General features: G+C 29.9%; 1 protein-coding gene across 3 annotated transcripts; it reads left to right on the forward strand.

Moving 5' to 3' along the window:
- Positions 1 to 1381: 1381 nt before the first annotated feature.
- LOC107611975 (protein DETOXIFICATION 43-like) lies at positions 1382 to 21028 on the forward strand. Of its 3 annotated transcripts, none has more exons than XM_088496852.1 (12): positions 1382 to 1464; positions 4353 to 4474; positions 5508 to 5818; positions 10986 to 11135; positions 11216 to 11351; positions 11605 to 11701; positions 12161 to 12261; positions 12783 to 12946; positions 13027 to 13215; positions 13798 to 13893; positions 14396 to 14517; positions 20983 to 21028. In XM_088496852.1, exons 1-12 carry the CDS (start codon positions 1382 to 1384, stop codon positions 21026 to 21028), a joined length of 1617 nt encoding a protein of 538 aa, XP_088352978.1. The 3 variants fall into 3 exon arrangements, with proteins under 3 accessions (XP_088352978.1, XP_016169318.1, XP_020965351.1); XM_016313832.3 differs by having other exon boundaries at positions 5508 to 5816; positions 10963 to 11135; XM_021109692.2 differs by lacking the exon at positions 20983 to 21028 and adding an exon at positions 14598 to 14769 and having other exon boundaries at positions 5508 to 5816; positions 10963 to 11135.
- The last annotated feature ends 442 nt before the right edge of the window (positions 21029 to 21470 follow it).

Genomic DNA, 21470 nt, shown 5'->3' on the forward strand with positions numbered 1-21470 from the left:
TATCTAGAATATGTGAAAACAACAAAGTTTGAAAAGAACTAATCAAGTCCTATATCCTTCAAATCCTAAGGAGCTAGCTTCTACGAAAACCCCATCAGCCCCTTTGACGGTTATATTTCGTTTCCTTCTCTTTCTTCCTATGGCTTTTTCATGGAAATAACAAAAATAACATTTTTTTATTCAACAATACTACAGAATCAATACAATTTATTATTTTTATCAAAAAATTAATTAACAATATTTAAAAATTATTACTAAAAGTATGGTTTAGACTACAAATATGAGACTACTGACTAAAAATTTTGGTCAATTTTAGACTACTGGTTAAAATTGCTAATCCTTAAAATTTTTTTATTATTTTTAACAAACGTATTAACTCTATTTTGGCTCACTTTATACACCAGTGTAAGTCGGGAGCGGATCCTTTTTAATGGAAAAAAAATTGGATAATGTCAATTGTTTAATTAAACCCTTTATTATTTTTTTATATTTATTTTTGATCCCACTTATAAAATTAATGATGAGAGATTACACTTTATTCCCTCAAATATTACAAAAATTGAGAGGATCAATTTTTGTGTAAGTCTAATATAGTTATTGTAAATTTAATTTATTTTGTAAACTTCTAATGCTCATTATTAGCTGTAGCTACAACTTGCAAATTTAATATCTTAAATTTTGTGATGTGAAGCGGGTAGTATATACTTCTTAAAATAACATTTTCACTTTGAATTCGACTTTTCCAGAGCCTTGGTGATCTTTCAATGCCTGAAGTGTCTGCATGCTCCTGTAATATGATATAATAACAAATAAATAAAAATGCTGAATTAATCTATAACAAGTTTTGTTTTGGATTGGATTCTAATAACAAAAAATTATAAATTAATTTCTGATCTTTTAAATTATTACAAAAATTATTTTTTATAATTTAATAAAATTTAATATTCTAAATTTATTAATTTTTTAAAAATAACTAAGAACTAATTATTTGTCATTTTTAAAAGATAAAATATTATGACTAATTTGTCCGATCCTTATTATTAAAAATTAATTGTCTATTATTTCAAAATATTAAAAACTAGTTTATCAAATATTATAATATAGACTAGTTTTTTCTGCTGATAAATAATTATTAGATAACAATTTGAAATATTACTCTAATATCTCTCTATATATATACAGGATATATGGCTTCTGAGTTTCCGTAATCACTACAATAATCACATCAGTCTATATCTAGGTCGTTGTTATCTATGCTTTATATTTATTTCTTTCCTTTTTTGATGGTACATCATGGTGATCTTTCAATGTTAAAGGGGGTCACATAATATTTGTATATATATATACCCCCCCAAAAACACATACCAAGATTGTTTATAACATGAACATGGAGGAGAGTGGCCGTTTGAATTCTTACAGGAGCAAATGGAAAATGCCCGTCTTTGTTTTCTTCAAAGATGCGAGGTATCTAAACTTTACCAAACATGTTTTCATGGCTTTATATTACTGTTGTGATTGCATTGTATGTTATGCAGGAATCACATAATAGAAGTATGTATAACAGTTACAATATAATTGCCATTATGCTACTGATTTTGTGGCATATAACGTTGTGTATTATTTTGTCTACCTTCTATACATAAACGATGCAACACATATGTTAATGTTTATTTGACGAAATAATTCTACAACTATCCTACATAGATATTAAAAAAAATATTTGCTTTGGTACGATGATAAATTCATATGTACCGATATGTTTAAAATATAGACAAACAATAATAAATTATGTGAAATTTATTTTTCATGTTAACATCAGATTTTTTTAAATATATATATATATATATCACTAATTTTACTAAAATATCCTTATAATTTAATAAAAATAAAAATTATTTTTTATTTAATTTTTTAAAAAACTTAAATACCCTTTTTTATTGTTAGATAAAAATTACTGTTTTAGATTAATCAAATTGTTTAATTTTACCATTTCAAAATTTAAATAATCTAAAAAGCAAAAACAAAAGCAGATTTAACAAAATTATTTATCTCTCCATAAACCCTAATCAATCATCCATACCAAAAAAATTAAACAAATCTAAAAAATACTAAAAAAAACTTTGTTTTTTGATTTGCTGGGTTTCTCACCCAACCTTCATATCTCTTGATCCTCTTCTCTGTGTTTGTATCTCCCTCTCTTCTATTTAATCTCGCCTCTTCTCTTCGGTAAAGAAGACAAAGCTTTCTCTTCCACGGCGCCCTGCTAAGGTCACCGCAGCTTTCGCGCGCGCCTCAGTCAACCGAGGAGAATGTCGTCGCGTCAGAGAGCGCGCCATCTTGTGCATTCCAGAGAGCGTCGCCATCTTACTGGTTCCAGAGAGTGTCACCATCTTTCTCATTGTCTTTCTCGTTCTTCATCACCGTCGTTAGCCTCTCCTTTCTGCTAACATCCTCTCTGTAATTTCTGTGATTTTAATTATTATAGCATTGTTATGATTTTTGTAATTAATGTAATTTGGTTTGATTTCTGTGATTTTATATTAGTTGTTAATTTTGACAAAATAAAAAACTTAAGCATCAATTTGAGAGATTGTTGTTGAAATTTTTGGAGTTGCTATTTTGCCTGAAATTAGGGTCTCATTAGGAAAAGTATTAATGGATTGTGTATTGGCTCTTATTCCACTTATTTCAATGGTAACTGAATATTTAGATGAGCTTATTTTACTTTTTTAAAAAGAAAAAAAAAATCATGTTTTTTAATTAATAGATATGATAAGAAATTTTGATTAAAAAAAATATTGATTGTAAGAGTTCTTTAAACTATCTAATCCTTTTTTCTTTTTTTAATCAAAATTTCTTTTCATCGTATCTATTAATTAAAAAACATGATTCTTTTTTCTTTTTTTTTTCTTCTTTTTAAAAAAGTAAAATAAATTCATCTAAATATTCAGTTACTATTGAAATAACTGGAATAGGAGCTAATACACAATCCATTAATATTTCTCCTAATGAGGCCCCAATTTCAAGCAAAATAGCAATTCCAAAAGCTCCAGCAACAATCTCTCAAATTGATGTTTAAGTTTTTTATTTTGTCAAAATTAACAACAACTAATATAAAATTACAGAAATCAAACCAAATTACATTAATTACAAAAATTACAACAATGCTATAATAATTAAAGAGGAGTACTAGGGGCCAGCAATTTTTGGTATTTATAGCCATCAAATAGCCATTAATGATGATTTCAATGGTGTGAGATTTCATCCAATGGCTCACTTTTTCTTCCTGGTTACATGCTGGCCAGAATTTGGAAAAGTTGCTGACCCCCTAGACTTTTCCATAATTAAAATCACAGAAATCACAGAGATCATAGAGAGGATGTTATTGGAAGGAAGAGGCTGACGACGGTGATGAAGAACGAGAAAGACGGCGACGCTCTTTGGAACTAAGAAGACGGCAACACTCTCTGGAACCCACAAGAGGGCGACGCTCCCTGACGCGTGACGCGAGAACGTTTTCCTCGGCTGGGTGAGGTGCGCACGAAAACTGCGGTGACCTTGGTAGGGTGCCGTGGAGGAAGCTTTGTCTTCTTTACAGGGGAGAAGAGGCGAGATTGAAGAGAAGAGAGAGAGATACAAACACAGAAAAGAGAATCTAAAGATATGAAGGTTGGGTGAGAAACCCAGCAAATCAAAGAACAAAGTGACTTTTTTTTTAGTCTTTTTTAGATTTGTTTAATTTTTTGGTATGAATGATTAATTAGGATTTATGGAGAGACAAATAATTTTGTTAAATGTGTTTTTGTTTTTAGTTTTTAGATTATTTAAATTTTAAAACGGTAAAATTAAATAATTCAATTAATCTAAAACAGCAATTTTTGTCTAACATATAAAAAAGGGTATTTAAGTCTTTTAAAAAATTAAATAAAAAAATAATTTTTATTTTTATTATATTATAAGAATATTTTAATAAAATTAGTGATATGATATATATTTAAAAAAAAAAATCTGATGTTGACATGGAAAATAAATTTCACATAAATTATTGTTATTTGTCCATATTTTAAATGTATCGATACGTATGAATTTATCATTGTATTAAAGCAAACACCTTAAAAAAATCAGTTATCATATAGAAATATATATGTGATGTTTAATAAAAGTATTTGATTATTGTAGTGACTAATTATTTTATTAGAAATATATATATATATATATATGCAAATACCTTAATAGTTTTAGATTTGTATGAAATATTTTTATAACTTTAACAATAATATTACTCTTTAAGTCTTATATATATTATATATTTTGCATATTCTTATTTCTCCGAAACTCTTTTGTGCATGTAGACTTGTTTTTAAGAATGATTCGCTGGCGAAGGAGATACTAAAGATTGCAATACCAGCTGCATTAGCTGTTGCTGCCGATCCCGTTGCCTCTCTCATAGACACAGCTTTCATTGGCCACTTAGGTATCTCACTTTCTTTATAATAACACAAATGATAATTTATTTAATTTGCACCTTTTTCTTTTATTATATACTTTTGTCTTATGATATAAAAAATAAATTTTTATCTTTTTTCATTTTTTATTAATTATTTTTAATACTAAAAATAAAAAGTGTACAAAAAAATATATAAAGATAGTGAATATAACACTATATTCCTCTTATTATAATATAATAATTCCCTTATATATAGTTTGATCATCGATCTTTATATGGCATAGTCAGCCAATGAATAATTGTTTCTTGCCTACATCTTAACCATTTTTAGTTAAAGCCTTAGGTATCAGTGAGTTGAGAGAAGCTAGAGAATTAAGAAGATTATGATATCAGATGAATTGCGAGAGAAAATGAGATTATTATGTTATTTTTTGATTGTGATACTGAGCTAAGCATTATTAGTAGTCTTAAGTTTTATTATTGTAGAATAATCAACAAATTTTTCCTGCAGAATAATCGATTTTTATAAGTATAGTCGAAATTTGTATTGACAAAAAATTTAGTTAGTAGTACTTTTCTACTTTTATTTGTATTTTGATTAAAATGTAAATATTGTTTTATCATATTAGGATAAAATATGTTTTTTTTAATATTTATAATTTTTTTAAAAAATATTTTTAACATTTAATTTTATTTCTAATATTTTCAATTTATTTAATTTTTAATGTTTTCAATTTTTGTTAAAATTATTCTTGATATTTTTAATTTTTCTCCAAATATTTTAGATGAAGTTAAGCGTTTAAGAATAATTTTGACATAAATAAAAAATATTAGTGATAAAATTAAATAAAATTAAACGTTAAAAATATTTTTAAAAAAATATTAAAATATAGGACAAAAAATATGTTTTATACCATTACATTGTTATGAAATTTGATTATGTATGAATCATATTCGATTATATTACTTAAATGAAATGTAATTATTATATGAATCCTCATATATTATATGTGTGAAAATAGTAATATTTAACAATTAAACAATTGTGGGAAATGATTAGGGCCGGTGGATCAAGGTGCTGCTGGAGTTGCGATTGCATTGTTCAACCTATCTTCAAAGATTACAGTGGTCCCCCTCGTGAGCATTACAACTTCCTTCGTGGCAGAAGAAGATACTATTCAGAAAACCAATCAAAATGAGACCAAACTGACCTATGAATTAGTCACCAAAAATAATGACCATTTGCATCATCAAGATATGCAAGTGTGTGAACGTACACAAGATGGAAGAATGAAGAGTCCCATGCCAACACCGGAGAATAATGTTCATAGGGATGGTGCTTTGACTGAAGAGACCAATAATGGAAACGGTGCATTCTGATCCCTTTCTCCTTTTTTTTTACAACTCAGATCGTGAGAGGTTCTTTTAATAGATTTTAGAAAACAGCCAATAGTAAAAGAAAAAGAGAAACTTACCCGTTTGTTTGGGTGAGCTTCTAAAAAAAATAATTTTATGTTTGAATATCTCATCCAAAAAAATTTTTTTATCTATCAATTATGTTTGGGTATAACAATATAAAAGTATTTTTTTGTTTATTTATTACATGAAAAAAATCTTTTTTTAAGGAAAAAATATCTTTTAAAAAAAGATGTAAATTATAGCTTCTCAAAAAAATATTTTTTGATTTTTCTAGTATTTTTACTTTTACTACTAGAAATTTGCCAAACACACTAAAAAATAAAAAAATATTTTTTCATTAAAAAAAATATTTTTTTATCAAAATAATTGCGCCCAAACAAATACTAAATTTGTTTTCAATCAATACTATTGTGATGAAGTCATTTCTCTAAAAATTTAAATTAATAAAATATAAAATATAAATAATTATATCTCTAACAACTACATATATTACATTAAACACTTACATCATTGAAATATATACGTATTGTGAATCTACGTTATGTATAATTACAATGACTAAAAGATTTTAACAACTCTTAAATAATAGAACTAACAAAAAAAAATATTGAGACTACTTTAATAAAGACACTAAAAATATCCTTTTTTAAAGATGTTTATATGTATTATTTTATTATTGGACATCTTTATTAAACTGGTTAATAATTTATTTTTTAATAAACCAAAATAAAATCGATTTATTATAGCAACAATAATAAACCCAATTATCTGCATTATAATTATTAGACCCGATTTGATATGATCGAATTACACAATCTAAATCGAATATCTTTAAATTTTTTTATAAAAAGACAAATATATCTCGGACTTTTTATTTTGCAGACATTTGAATCCCTAAAAATTTAAAAATACAATTAGATCCCCAAAAATAAATTGAATTTATTGTTATTGTTATAAAAAAATCAGTTTTATTCTAATTTGTTAAGAAATTCAAAAATAACCGATTCATTAATACGTTCAATAATAATGCGACACCTAAGTGACTTTACAAAACATCTTTATGGAAGCATCCCAAAAAATATAGCTAAACACAAATCAAAGAAGGTAAATTGTGTATAGTGAAAAAATAGAGTTTTGAGAGAAAAAGTGGTAATTTACAGCAGAAGTAATTGAACAAAAATGTTGTTGACTATCGAAAGCTTACTCTAACCAACTCTTCTAGTAAAGATTCGTGAAGAAAAGCATCTTTAACTAACTATAACTAACAAATTAAAATTCTGTTAGAACTAGCCATTAGTGTTAGTCATTATCAAGCAATTTTGCTCTCCTTCCTCAATACCCCCTCAAACTAAAGTTGTTGTATAGATATTATCTCAGTATGGGCTGCACATATGGATCGATATTCTGCCTCTATGCTACTCCTACTAACCTTGGTTTGCTTATTACTCTTCCAAAATATGATATTATTATCCAAATAAATACGAAAACCAGTAATTGACTTCCTATCTTCAAGATCCCCTCTCCTCAATCTGCATTTACAAAGGAAAGAATCCTAAAATTAGTGGCTTTGGAAAACACAATTCCATGACTTACTGTACCCTATAAGTATCTCAAGATCTTCTTCACACTTTTCCAATGTTGCAATGTCTGGCCTTATTATTGTCAAATACTGAAGAGCTCCTACTGTAGATTTATATTTAGTAGTATTCTCAAATAGTTCAAAATCGCTCAAGTAAAGTTTAGAATCTGAGGACATAGGTGTTGGTAATGGTTTAGAGTTCTCCTTTCCATATTTCTCTAGCATATTTGGCTTGTGAAATCATCAACTCCCTGTGTAGAAGATATGCTTTCTCCAATCCCAGAAAGTAACTAAATCTGCCAAGATCTTTTAAAAAAAAGGTTGTTCAACTGTGATATTAAAATTTCAATGACTTTGGAATCATTCTCTGTAACTATAATATCATGTACATACAATAAGAGATAGGTAATATTAGTTTAAGTATGTCTTACAAATAATGATACATTTGATTTAGTATTTTTAAATCCAAACTTGTATAGTGTTGTTGCCAGTGTCTTGAACCAAGCTCGAGGAACTTGTTTCAAGCCATATATGGCTTTATTAAGTTTACAAACAAGTGTTATTGGAGCACTCATATCTTTGTGCTTGAAGTTTATAGACATTCTCTTCAAATTTTTCATTCAAAAAGGCATTGTCGAAGTCGAATTGTCTTAATGGCCAACCTAAGGGTATAGCAATGATGAGAATCACCTTTACTGTGGTTGATCTGATCACTGGAGAGTAGATTTGTTCATAGTGTACTCCTTCTTTTTGATGAAATTCCTTGCCAACTAGCCTTGCTTTATATCTCAGAATATCACCTTGTTGATTTCTTTTGATGGCAAACACCCATTTACTCCCTATAATTGTTTCATTTACTAGTGCTTTTGTGAGAGTTCATATTCCACATATGTTCAGTACTTGCATCTTAATATTCATTGTCTCTTTTTAGTGTGAATAGTTGAGTGCTTATTTGACATTTGATGGTATGTTGTTGATAAGGTCAGGAGTTTGAATCACTAATGCTTTTGATTTGATGTGGCTAGATTTGGCTCTTGTAATCATAGAGCGTGTGTTTAATGGTGTGATGGGGGGAGGCATACCGCCATGCCACTTATAGGTATAGGAGTTTCTGTGTGCTGGTGATGATGAAGAGTTTCTTGTTTTGATTGTGTATTAGAAGGTGTAGTAGTGGCACTCCTATAAGGTCTTAAAAAAGGAAAGTGTGCACATTCAAACACTTTAAAGAGATTAAAGTTGATGAAATAAAACCTCATGGACTTTTATTATCAACAATACTTGTTGGAAGTCTATTGATTATTATAAGACATCCTCCCAGAATTTCATAGGGAGAGAGACTGTTGCTAAAAGGGATAGATCCATTTCAGTAATAGGATTTTGACCCTCTAAGGTTTGAATTTTACCTTAAAGAGACTGGTGTTAGGTGATGGCTTGCACCAGAATCTGCAAGCCATGAGGCTTCACTGACGAATGAAGATGGGGAAGTTAGATAGGCAGTTGAATGATGAAAATTGGCTGGAGGTGGTGGAGGTTGAGCATTGATATATGGGGTTTGTTTTGCTGAAAAATTATTACCAGAATTTAGGTTGAAAGATTGGTCAAACCTATGGTAACAGTTCCACACCACGTGGCCTAACCTCCCACGAAGTTGACATTGCATTCTTGAATTATTGTTGTTGTTAAATCCAAATCTTCCACCTCCTATAATGTTTCTTCCACGTCCTCGTCTATAAGTATTGCTACGGTTGAAATCAAAATTTAGTGAAGAATTCTACATATAATGAGCTACATGCATACCAGATTCTGACTTCTTGAAGTGCTCTAGCATTTCTTCGTAAGAAAGCAAGAAAGCTTCAATCTCTACAATTCTAAAGGGTCCCTTTTCTGCTGTCACGGAAGAGATGTAAACTGCATATTCTTCATTAAGTTCTTCAATGACGGCTTGAAGATGATCATCCTCAAATACTTCATATCCTACAGAAAATAATGAATCCACAATTTTGCAAATCTTGGACAAAAACTCAGCAGCTGAACTAGTCTTCTTGCAAGATCTTAATTGACTTTTGAGACTTTGTATACTTGCAGATAGTCATCAATCCTTTCCCAAACTTCATGAAATCTAGAGAGGTGAATGACTTTGTTTTTTATTCAATTGGTCTTGGAATCAACAAGCCATGTGGTGAGTGCTCGATCTCTTTAGCACTAGTTCTTGAATTCTTCTATTTCTGTAATAGTTTTCCTGGTAGCATCAGATGTGAATTGCTCAAGAATTTTTTAGAGATCTAGATGACTTTTAAGACCAAGATTTTCGATGGTGAGAATTGCAATAATGTATCTCCATGTGGAGTAGTTTTCTTCATTGAGTTTTTCTGCGATTGGGAGAATAATTTCTTTATAGAATCCGAGAGGGTAATCTCCATCATGAAGAAGAAGCAGAGATGTAGGCTCTAGATACTATAAAGGAACTAACAAGAAAGACTATAGCTAAACACAAACCAAATAAAGTAGAGAAACAGAATTTTGAGAGAAAGAGTGGTAGAAAAAGAGTGGTAACTTGCAGCAGAAGTAATTGAACAAAAATGTTATTGATTATCAGAAGAATAGTACATTTATAATGCTGAGTAGCAACTACATATAAGCTTACTGTAACCAACTCTTCTAGTAAAGACTCATCAAACAAAGCATCTTTAACTAACTGACAAACTAGAATTCTGTTAGAACTAGCAGTTAGTGTTAACGTCTTTGTCAAATAATTTTGTTCTCCTTTCTAATATTAAAAAATATTATTTATATCTTAATACTATTTTATTTTAATTTTAAATTAAAAATTGTTGTTGAATAAAAAAATATTACTTTTATTTTAAAAAATTATATAATCACAATAACTATCATAACCATAAACACCATAATATATATATATATATATATATATATATATATATATATATATATATATATATATATATATATTGTTAAATACAAAGAAGAGAGAATGTATGAAGGTGAATGCTATAGTGGCTATCACTTTATACCTAAGTTACTAAAAAAAGTAAATAAATAATACTTAATAAATTTTACATGATTTATTTTTTATTTTAAACATTTTATTTTTTACTTTAAAAGGGAAGTTAGACAATTTAGGCACTATAACAAAGGCACCATAGAATTCACCATGTATGAAACTAAATATTTTCTCTTATTTTTTTTAAATATCTGTTTCAAAAACTAATTATATGACATTGGTTATGTTTTATAATAACCTTAATTTAATTTTGTTAATTCCATATATCTGTTTATTTGAGGTAATTTTAATTACTCATAAAATTTTGAGTATTAGCAAAATTAAAGTAATTTATTAATTTTAAATATATATGTTTCTGTTTTCGACAATTATTTGAAGAGAGAGAGAAACATTTATCTTTTCCGGTATGATTTTAATTTCAGTTTTGTATATATGTTCATCATGCTAGCTAGTATGAGAAGTTTTCATGAGTGCTAATTAAATTCCTTTTATCAGAAGAATATACAAATATATGTGAGAAAAATATGTTGAAAACGGTTGAAAGAAAGAAGCTACAACTTGGTTCAGCATCAACATCACTGCTGTTTGCCACAATCCTTGGCATCATTCAAGCTGCAGTTCTTATATTTGCAGACAAACCCCTATTAGGTGCAATGGGTCTCAAACATGTGAGTATTAATTATTAATTATTAATGATTAATTATTAATTATTGTTTAATAATAATTCCTCGTACTTTAATATGTGTAGGGTTCTCCTATGCTAGACCCTGCCGTAAAGTACTTGAGATTGAGATCGTTAGGTGCACCTGCAATGCTTCTCTCACTAGCCATGCAAGGAATCTTTCGAGGATTCAAGGACACAAAAACTCCTTTATATGTCATTCGTAAGTTGAAATGAAGCTTTGTAATGTAATCAAGCATATTTTGGTTTCAAGGAGTAATGTTTCATTTTTAAATCAAATAATAAAAATCAATTATCAAAATTAATTATTATATATTTTTTATTGCAACATATTCCCTCCTTTTTTTTCTACTTGTTCACATTTCTCTCTCTTCCTCTTTATACAAACGAGTCTAACCCCCTTTTATATGTATGAGTTCACATATTTATCTTTATTTTCATTTCATTTGGTTCAGTTTTCGGATATGCATTGAATATCAGTTTAGACCCACTACTCATTTTTCATTGCAATTTGGGTCTCACGGGTGCAGCCATTTCACATGTCGTCTCCCAGTAAGTTATATATTATTTTCGTTCTATTTAATAATTATTCATAATTTGACTAAAGAAAAAAATAAAAACAAATATTTGAAAACAATTTTACTAATTTTTTCTTTAATTTTATTCCTTAATATTTATAAAAAACTATGTGCTCCCAAAAAAATTAATTATCTTAAATATATAGTAGAGGATTATTTCATTTTCTTAGACAGAGAAAAAGTTATGTGAGATCCTTATTTTAAAAATAATCCATATAAAATTAAAGAATTGATATTTATAATATTTTTAATATATTAAGCATATAAATTAATATACAATTTCAAACAGAGAAACTGAACGATAAAAATGAATAATAGAACACATATATAGTAATATTCTAATAAAGTTCATTAAAAAAATAAAATAAAACTAATCAAGTTTATTATTGTTCGTACAATAACTTCAACTTTTCATAAATGGTGGCTGTTTTAGGTTCTTCATGGCATTGATTCTATGGATGATATTAATCAGAAAAATGGTACTTCTACCACCAGGCTTTAAGAATTTGCAGATCTTCAGGTTTCTGAAAAATGGTAGGGTGGTGAACATACTAACCTAGTCCTAATTAAGGGTGTGCTTGAAATTAAATATTTTTTCATTTGATTTGAAATGATTTAAAATCAATTAAATTAAAAATTAATTATTTTGTTTAAAATCAATAGTATAAAGCAGGAATTTTATGGCATAATAGGTACGATTTAATGAAATTCATTCTTTTAGATCAATGAAAAATAAAAATATAATTGTTTTGCTCATAGTCTGGCCATATGCAATTATATATATAATTTCTTTAATTGTAAGTGTATTAAAATTAAATTTAGATGTCAAATTTAAACTATAATTATAAGAGTAATGTTAGAGAATCAACATTATAGCAGTCAATTTTAGTTTTTGTTAAATAAATTTACTATAGAGACTATTAAAAATAATTTTTGCTGAGTTTGAATTTTTGATATTTTTATTTTTAATAATTTTTTTGGATTGTGTTAAATGTTACTTGCAATGATGGATCCAAATTTTATTTGAGTAAAAATGTATGTTTAAATTATGATAGGAGGGATGTTATTGGCGAAAGTAATAGCGGCATCGTTCTGTGCCACGCTGGCATCGTCATTGGCAGCAAGATTAGGGGCAATTCCAATGGCGGCATTCCAAACTTGCCTCCAAGTGTGGCTCACTTCTTCCCTTATTGCTGACGGTTTAGCTGTTGCCGTACAGGTCAAATAATTATCTTCTTTTTCTTTTAATAAATGATGATGATGAGTATTAATGACTAACTAGATAATTAAATTTCACAGGCAATTCTAGCATGTTCCTTTGCTGAGAAAGACTATGAGAAAGTAATTGCTGCTGCAGCAAGGACGCTACAAATGGGGTTTGTTTTGGGAGTTGCTCTCTCTCTTCTTGTCGGCATTGGAATGTACTTTGGAGCTGGACTTTTCTCCAAAACTATCCCTGTTTTGCACATAATCAGAATAGGCCTTCCGGTATATATATTATCAAAACTATATTTTCTTATGAGAAAGTCTTGGAGCAACAACTTTAATTAAAATTTGATCAATACTTAATAAATAAAAAAAATGAATAATTTTATATTATTAAATATAATTTTACATTATTAAAAATACTAATAATAACTAATTAATGGTATTGCACTCCTCTTTTTTTATTTACCCTTTTTTCATATTAAGCTCACTCATTTTCTTTTATTATTATTAGCAAGTTATTTAGATCTCAAACCATAATTTACACAATAATAAAATATATTAGTAAATTAATCAATTTAATTTTAATACGGTGTTAGTATAAAATAATTTTATATAGGTATTTAATCACTAATTTTAAAACTACATTAATTACGAATCATTTAAAAGAATGGATGATAACTAGGCAAAATATTTTAAATTAATAGTGCATTAAAATTAAACTTTAAAATTAATTTAGTGTATAAAAAAGTTAGTAAATTCATATATCACGCGCAGTTCATTATTTATCTTATAATCTGAATTCATTGATTCAATAATAATGTTTCCCATGTTATTGTGTCTAATTGCAAACAACACTACCAGTTTGTTGCTGCTACACAACCAATCAATTCATTGGCCTTTGTATTTGATGGTGTGAACTATGGTGCTTCTGATTTTGCTTATTCTGCATACTCCTTGGTAATAATAAGTTCACTTGCCTTTTCTTTTTGTTTTACCATTTTCATACTACTTTTGATTCATAATATCTATCACTATAGTAAAATATTTTGGTTTAATAAATTTGTCATTTAAATATTTTAATAGGTGGAAACTCAGGTGCAGTCGACTTCACGTAAAGTTGATAGTTGAAAGTCGTTAGATAAAAATTTAGTCAAATCAGTCAAATCATCTAACGACTCTCAGCTATCAACCTCACGTGAAGTCGACTGTACCTGAGTTTCTCCTATTTTAATAATACATTTATTAAAGTAACTTCCATCAAGTCATTATTTATTCGGCCTTCACCTAGTTAAACACAGTAAATAATAAAATATTTGTATTATATAAATTTTGTAATCGATTATTAATTTTAGATTTTTTAATTGGTGTACCAATGATCAAAATAACATCATACGTAAACCGATGTATATATATATGCGTGATTAATCCAAACTATTATTTTGCCATTCTCTTTGTTTAGGTCATGGTGGGATTTGCAACTGTTGCTTCATTACTTATTCTCTCAAAGAGCAAAGGTTTCGTGGGAATTTGGATTGCTCTTACCATCTTCATGAGTCTTCGCATGTTTGCTGGTTTTTGGAGGTAAAATCTTCCCCATGTTAGGCAATCTATGTATATGCAATTAAGCATGATATATCATATAATACTTTTAGTTCTTTCAGAAGAAAATTCAAGCAGTCACCAAAAACAAAAAAAGAAGAAAATTCAAGCACTAATATAGAACCGATCAGAAACTATAAATGTATGTTATCAAGTACTAAACCTATCACATCAAGTGGTTATTGCTTCGGTTACTTAAATAATGTTATAAACTCAGATGGGGTTAGACATTAGTCGTTGTCTCTCAATCGACGAATACATAAGTATTTATGCCTAGTGAACTAAAACCAAAAAATAAAATCTATCTATAATGCATAACAAAAAATGAAAGACCAAAATAGTGCTTTTTTTTGGGTGTCCAACCAAAATAGTGCTTGACACATAATATTTCATATCATTACCACATGATTCTAATAGTAAGATTAGTAATCTTCATTCAATTAACTAATTTTAGAAGTGGGGACAAAATAATATAGTAAGATAATAAAAAATATTAATATTTATATTTAGATATTTAAATTTTAGAGTATATTAAGTCAAGTTTTTAATAACTAAATGTACTTAATACATTTAAAAGTATATTAATTAAGAATATTTTTTTATTTTAATATTTTGGTAATATTACATGAGTAATACATTTATTATTAATATTAGCGCCTGATCAAGCATCTAATATCCGTAAATTTACATTTTTATTGATTATTTTTTATATGATACAAAAAAGAATAATAACGCAATAGCTAACAAATTTATAAAAAGTATAACTCGAATGAACTAATTTAGAATTTTTATTATTTTTTATTTTGGTGTTTGAATTTTTACTAAAATTATGTGAGAGGGACAAAAAATTTGTGAGAAAAATAAAAATTCAAATCAAACAACTGCAATTCTTTTTATATATAGGTATAGATAAAATAATATCTTTTTTTATTAAAAAAATATTCAAATAATTTTTCGATATTTAATTGTAAAGTTGACATTTTATAATATTATAGTAAAAGATTTTTTGACAAGATAATATTAAATGTATAAAAAAAATAAAATTAAACAAAACAATAAAAAGTAAATAAATTATATATATTATAAAAAATATTAAATACTAATGGTCTCATTTATATTTAAAAAGTTATTCTTGATTTTAGGCAATTCACTGAATTAAATAAAGTGGGCATCAATATTACCATAATACACATTTTGGGCTTTTTTACTTATATGCGCATGTAAAATACATTTATTCCCAAAATACGCACGGTTTGGAACTCCTCCTCAAATACGCACTGCCAACTAGTAAGGGACAAACACGAAATAGAAATAGGGGGCATATTAGGGATGGTGGCCGCGAAATGGCTCATGGCGTCTGACACAAATCATTCTAATTACGTCAGCCACGAAATAGAGCATTTCAGCTATGGCACACACGAAATAGTCCACTTCTTATGTGACGAGCACGAATTGTATATATAAGTAGTATACCCAAAATAAATGTATCATGTTGCATTGATTGTTTTACTTTTTTTAAATAAGTTGCACAACAAAGACACAAGTTTAGTGAATATTCAATTTACTTTCTAATTATTCTTTCTTATACACACCCACATCCTAACTAAAATAAAATGATAATTTTTTCTAATTACAAAAAGTGCAAGATGGATCAGCCATTGATGATTTATTTTCATGATTAAGAGTTGAATTGTAATTTATTTTGTTTAAGATAAAAAATATAAAAACTAAATTAAGCATTTACTTTTATTTGTTATTATTGTTAACAATGGATATAGTGTTTTTACCAAAGACAAAAATTAAATTATAAAATAACTCTAAGATTTTCACATATTAATAATATAAATTGTAATCATAACATCTTTTTTAAGCTATTTTTTAAAATTATTTTGTATAGAATAAAATATATTTTTTAATTATTTTGTATGGAATAAAATATTTTTTTTATTTTTAAATTATTATTGACTATGTAGAGTATTTTATTTAAAATTTGAGTACATGCATGTATTTACCTAAGTTATTAGAACATTACAAATTTTTATAGTACTCCTAACATTTTTTTAAGCCATTTTTTTTAAATTATTTTGCATAGGATAAAATATTTTTTGTAGTATAATTTAAAAAAATTTATTAAAAAAATTTATTAAAAATATTCATGAGCTATTAAAAATGGACAGAAAAGTATTGTATGGAATTCGAATTGATAGCTCATTAATATTTTAAAAAAGTCTCGTAATTAAATATTTTGTTAGCTTTTTTTTAACGTATGAAATAAAATATATATTTTTTTAATTTTTAAATTATTAATATTTTTTAATAAATTTTTCAATAAAATTTTTTTAATAAATTATTAATTTTTTAACAGCATAATTCGAATTATACCATGAATTACTGTGTGTAATTCGAATTATACCATGAATTATTTTTTCCCTTGATTTATTTCTGTTTTTTGCCCTAAAATTAATATTAAAAATTATTAGATAATAATTTAGCTATTTGCCAAAAATGAAATTTATAATTTATAATCATATAAAAAAATTAATTATTACGATACATTATGCATTATTCACATACACATTTTGTGTATGAGACACCTCTTTCTTGTTGAGAAAGGCTGTACTCACTCTTTCTTCTCACCATTTTCATATATATCTATCTATCTCTATCACTCTTTTTCTTTCTCTATATATAAATAGGTAAAGAGAGTCACAGGTTTTTTTTGTGAGTGCATTTTTCTTATTTCTGTCGTGACATTTGGGCCATTTCGTGTGTGCCATAGCTGAGGTGCTCCATTTCGTGGCTGACGCAATTGAAATGGTTTGTGTCAGACGCCAGGAGCCATTTCGCGGCCACCATCCTTGATATGCCTCCTATTTTCATTTCGTGTTTGCTCCTTACGAGTTGGCAGTGCGTATTTGAGGAGAAATTTCAAACCGTGCGTATTTTGGGAATAAATGTATTTTACATGCGCATATAGGTAAAAAAGCCCACATTTTGCAAAGTGGATACCAAAATGCATTTTTTCATAAACTATGTAAACCGCAACAGGGATATTGCGGTTTACAAATGAACGTAATCCGCTACAGGGGTGTCGCGGATTACGTTGAAAGGAAAACATCACATAATCTGCGGTAGGGGTGTCGCGATTTATGTGTGTTTTCCATACGTGCATAAACCACTACAGGGGTCTAGCGGTTTATGCTTTAGTGTGGACTTAGTTCATTTTTCATGGAGGATGAGTTGTTGGATGAAAGTTTAGTTTGCAATTTTTATGCAACATAGGTTCCTGTTTTGATTTAATTGGAATTACTCTTGAACTCATAGAATTACCAACAAAATTAGAACACATTAACTCAAAAGAATCACGAGTTCATAGAGAATCGCTAACAATAACAACATCACCGTAAAATGAACGGCAAGTACAACTTTACTTAACAGTAAGTACAACTAAAACAGGATAAGAACACAAGTAAGGAAAGAAAAATGTAAGCTAATCATGACGACCTAATGACACTTATGCGTCGGCACTGGGGGCGGATCCTCGCTGAGGGCAAGTCCTGCGAGTGTGTTCTATCTGTCTGTCAAATAGAGTAACCGTGAAGCACCTCGTATCTTTCGAGTGGCGCTCTATCTCCTTGACTAGTGCCTGGCAAAACCGTTGGCCTGATCCCAACTGCGCCTCTGCTATCTATCCTCAGACGACAAAAAGCTCTGCTAACCTCCCATATGTGGATTTGACAAGTGCAGTAACCGGAAGATTCTGTGTCCCCTTTAGTATAGAGTTAACACACTCGAATATGTTTGTCGTCATGTGGCCGAACCGTCTACCCCCATCCTGGTGTTGGGTCCACTCATCGTACTCCAGTCGGTTGGTCCAATCACACATGGCCAGATTCTCAGTCCTCATAATATCAAACCAATAGTCAAACTCGGCCTCAGTCTTGGCATACGCCGTATTCACGAGCATCCGCCTTGCATCCTGACCTTTGAAACTGAGAGCAAAATTAGCTGCAACGTGTCGAATGCAATACGCTTGATATGCATGAGGCAGTTTCCAACCACTGTCTAGTACCTCCAGTGCACCCTTAATGCCGTTGTGTCTGTCAGAGATCACCAGAATCCCTTCCTGTGGGATCACATGTTGACACAAGTGGGATAAGAAAAAAGCCCACGACTCAGCATTCTCCCCCTCAACAAGTGCAAACGCAACTGTCAATATATTTGAGTTTCCATCTTGCGCAATAGCCTGCAGCAAAGTCCTGCCATACTTCCCATACAGATGCGTACCGTCAATGCTGATTAGTGGCTTGCAATGTTTAAAAGCCTCAATGCATGGAGGAAATCTCCAGAAAAATCGATGAAAATACTCTGTAGACTCATCAATCTCACCACCTACACGCACTGGAGAAGTCTTCAACAAAGCAACAGTTTCGTCCATCGTTGCTTGCATCCCAAGGATCCACCGGGGCAACTCTGCATACGACTCTTCCCAATCCCCGTAAATCTGGGCGACTGCCTTCTGCTTTGCCTTCCATACTTTCCTATAACTAGGCCTAAATCCGTAGGTTGACCTAGTAGTTTCTTGCAACACCTTTATGGTAATCGCTGCATCCGTCCTAACCAACAGATAGATCCTCGCACAAATTACGTGGTAATCGAGCTGTCGGTGGTCGCTCGAAATCGAAGTGGCCAGGCAAGTGTGGGCTCCGTTATACCTTCTAACCTCCCAGTTACCCTTGCACTGCCAAAGTGCCACACGAATCATCCAGGCGCAGCCGTTTTCAAACTTCTTGCATCTCCCAACATACTTCAGATGATCAGATTTCATAACACTCATCACAACTTCCTCCTTAGTCTGGAAGAATTGGCCAATCTGAAATTTCCCAGAAGTATTGACGTCGCGTAATCCTTGGTAACCGAAGGTGTGTGCATCATTCGGTTGTTGACATGCTGCTTCCAGGTTCAGCGTCGAGGAATGCAGGGGTTGTTGGTGGGACCCAGAACTGGATGGCCCCTGAGGTGCAGGTGGGGCCACTGGAGCCTCCTCCTCACTATCCCCTGATATGTGATCGGGCTCATCATCCGAATCATCTTCCCGCATCGCGTCCTCAACATGATCTGGCTCACCACCACCAACAAGACCAGTAATCAAACCAGGTGAATTAGCTGCCGGTGCTAGAACAAGTGAAGGTGCAGCTAGGAGACAACCAGGTGCAACGACAAGCATCGAAGTAGAAGCACCCCCCACCATCATCGACTGAGGATTTGGCGCTGACGCCTTGGAATTGTCCATACGGTCTTCCAATTTGGAAAACAACTCGTGTATTCTCACCTCCGAAAGACTCCACCGACAATGAAACAAGACCCCCATGTCTTCATCCGACCCTATGACAAATGTTTCATACTGCACACCACTTGACACAACCGCCATCGGAATCTTGTAGAACACCTTCTTCACCAGCTTGGCCCCACACAACCCTGCTTTCTGCAATATGTTCCTCTTCAGATCCGACAAAGTATCAGTCAAACGGATAAAAAAGCTCAGCAGTTCTTTATCAGTGAACTTAACACCATGCCTATTACTTTTTTTATTTTACCATAGCAGTGGACTAGAACCATCAAGCTCTCCTCACTATCCATTTGTGAAAGTGTGAAAATAACTCTCCTCAAATGACCCACTTCCTATCCTGCTTGGTATTTATAGGCAAAACAGACTAAAGCATAAACCGCTAGACCCCTGTAGCGGTTTATGCACGTCTGGAAAACACACATAAACCGCCACACCCCTACCGCGAATTATGTGATGTTTTCCTTCCAACGTAATCCGCAACACCCCTGTAACGGATTACGTTCATTTGTAAACCGCGATACCCCTATTGTGGTTTACATCGTTTATGAAAAAAATGTATTTTGGTATCCACTTTGCAAAATGTGTATTATGGTAATATGGATGTCCACTTTATTTAATTCAGTGAATTGCCCTTGATTTTAGGTAATTAAATAATTATATTATTATTAGTTATTATTATTATTTGTTTTAAATTTATATAATACAATAATTGTTATCAATGTATTAATATCTAATAACATAAATGTTTCTTACACATTATTTTTTTTTTTAAGTGTGGAGGCAAAAAAAATTATTATATTGGGGACAATTATCTACACATATATACTTATTATCTATTTGCAAAGTTCATTAACAATCAAGCTCGTTCACATAAATTGAGATTGGCTCACATCTGGACTCGCTAACAATAGATGAACTGATAAAATATTGTAAAAATTATTAACACTCTTCTTGATTGCTCCAAGAAAAATTTGAAATTAAAGTTGAACTTGGAAAAGAATTTCAAATTACTAATACTTATGAGTATTTTGAAGAAAAAGATTTTATGATGCTATTTTCCAGTGTTGGTTTACAAGTGTTAAAATACATATATGCAGGATGGGAACAGGAACAGGACCTTGGCGTTTTCTTAGACTCCACTGATGTTATATGCATTGCAAATTTCATTTGGTGTATGCTCTGTATCACTGTTTCACCTTATAGGATCATTTTGGTTCTTGTTTCAAGATTTGATCACTTATTACTTTACTCAGATCATCTTAATTATGGGTGTATTTAATTTATATTGAATCATTCAAGTTAAAAATCATTTTAGCGTCATTTTATTTGATTAATAAAGAATTATCACAAAAAATATATATAATGGTGGTTTATATTTGTAAAGGGAAGTGCAGAAACAGAGAAAAGAGAGATAGCAGAAGAGCAATGAGTTGTATCTCAAGAAAGCGTTAGTCAGTTGTATTACGTGATAATTTGTAAATCAATACACTTGTCTCCCTTTCTTAATCCATTTAATAAACACAAACTGGATTACAGAGCTAAATTGTATCTTTTTCTTGGATAAGGGATATAAGTGTCTCTCTTC

This window comes from Arachis ipaensis, chromosome B8, assembly GCF_059453495.1.
Source record: "Arachis ipaensis isolate K30076 ecotype BB chromosome B8, ASM5945349v1, whole genome shotgun sequence".
Taxonomy (NCBI): Eukaryota; Viridiplantae; Streptophyta; class Magnoliopsida; order Fabales; family Fabaceae; genus Arachis; species Arachis ipaensis.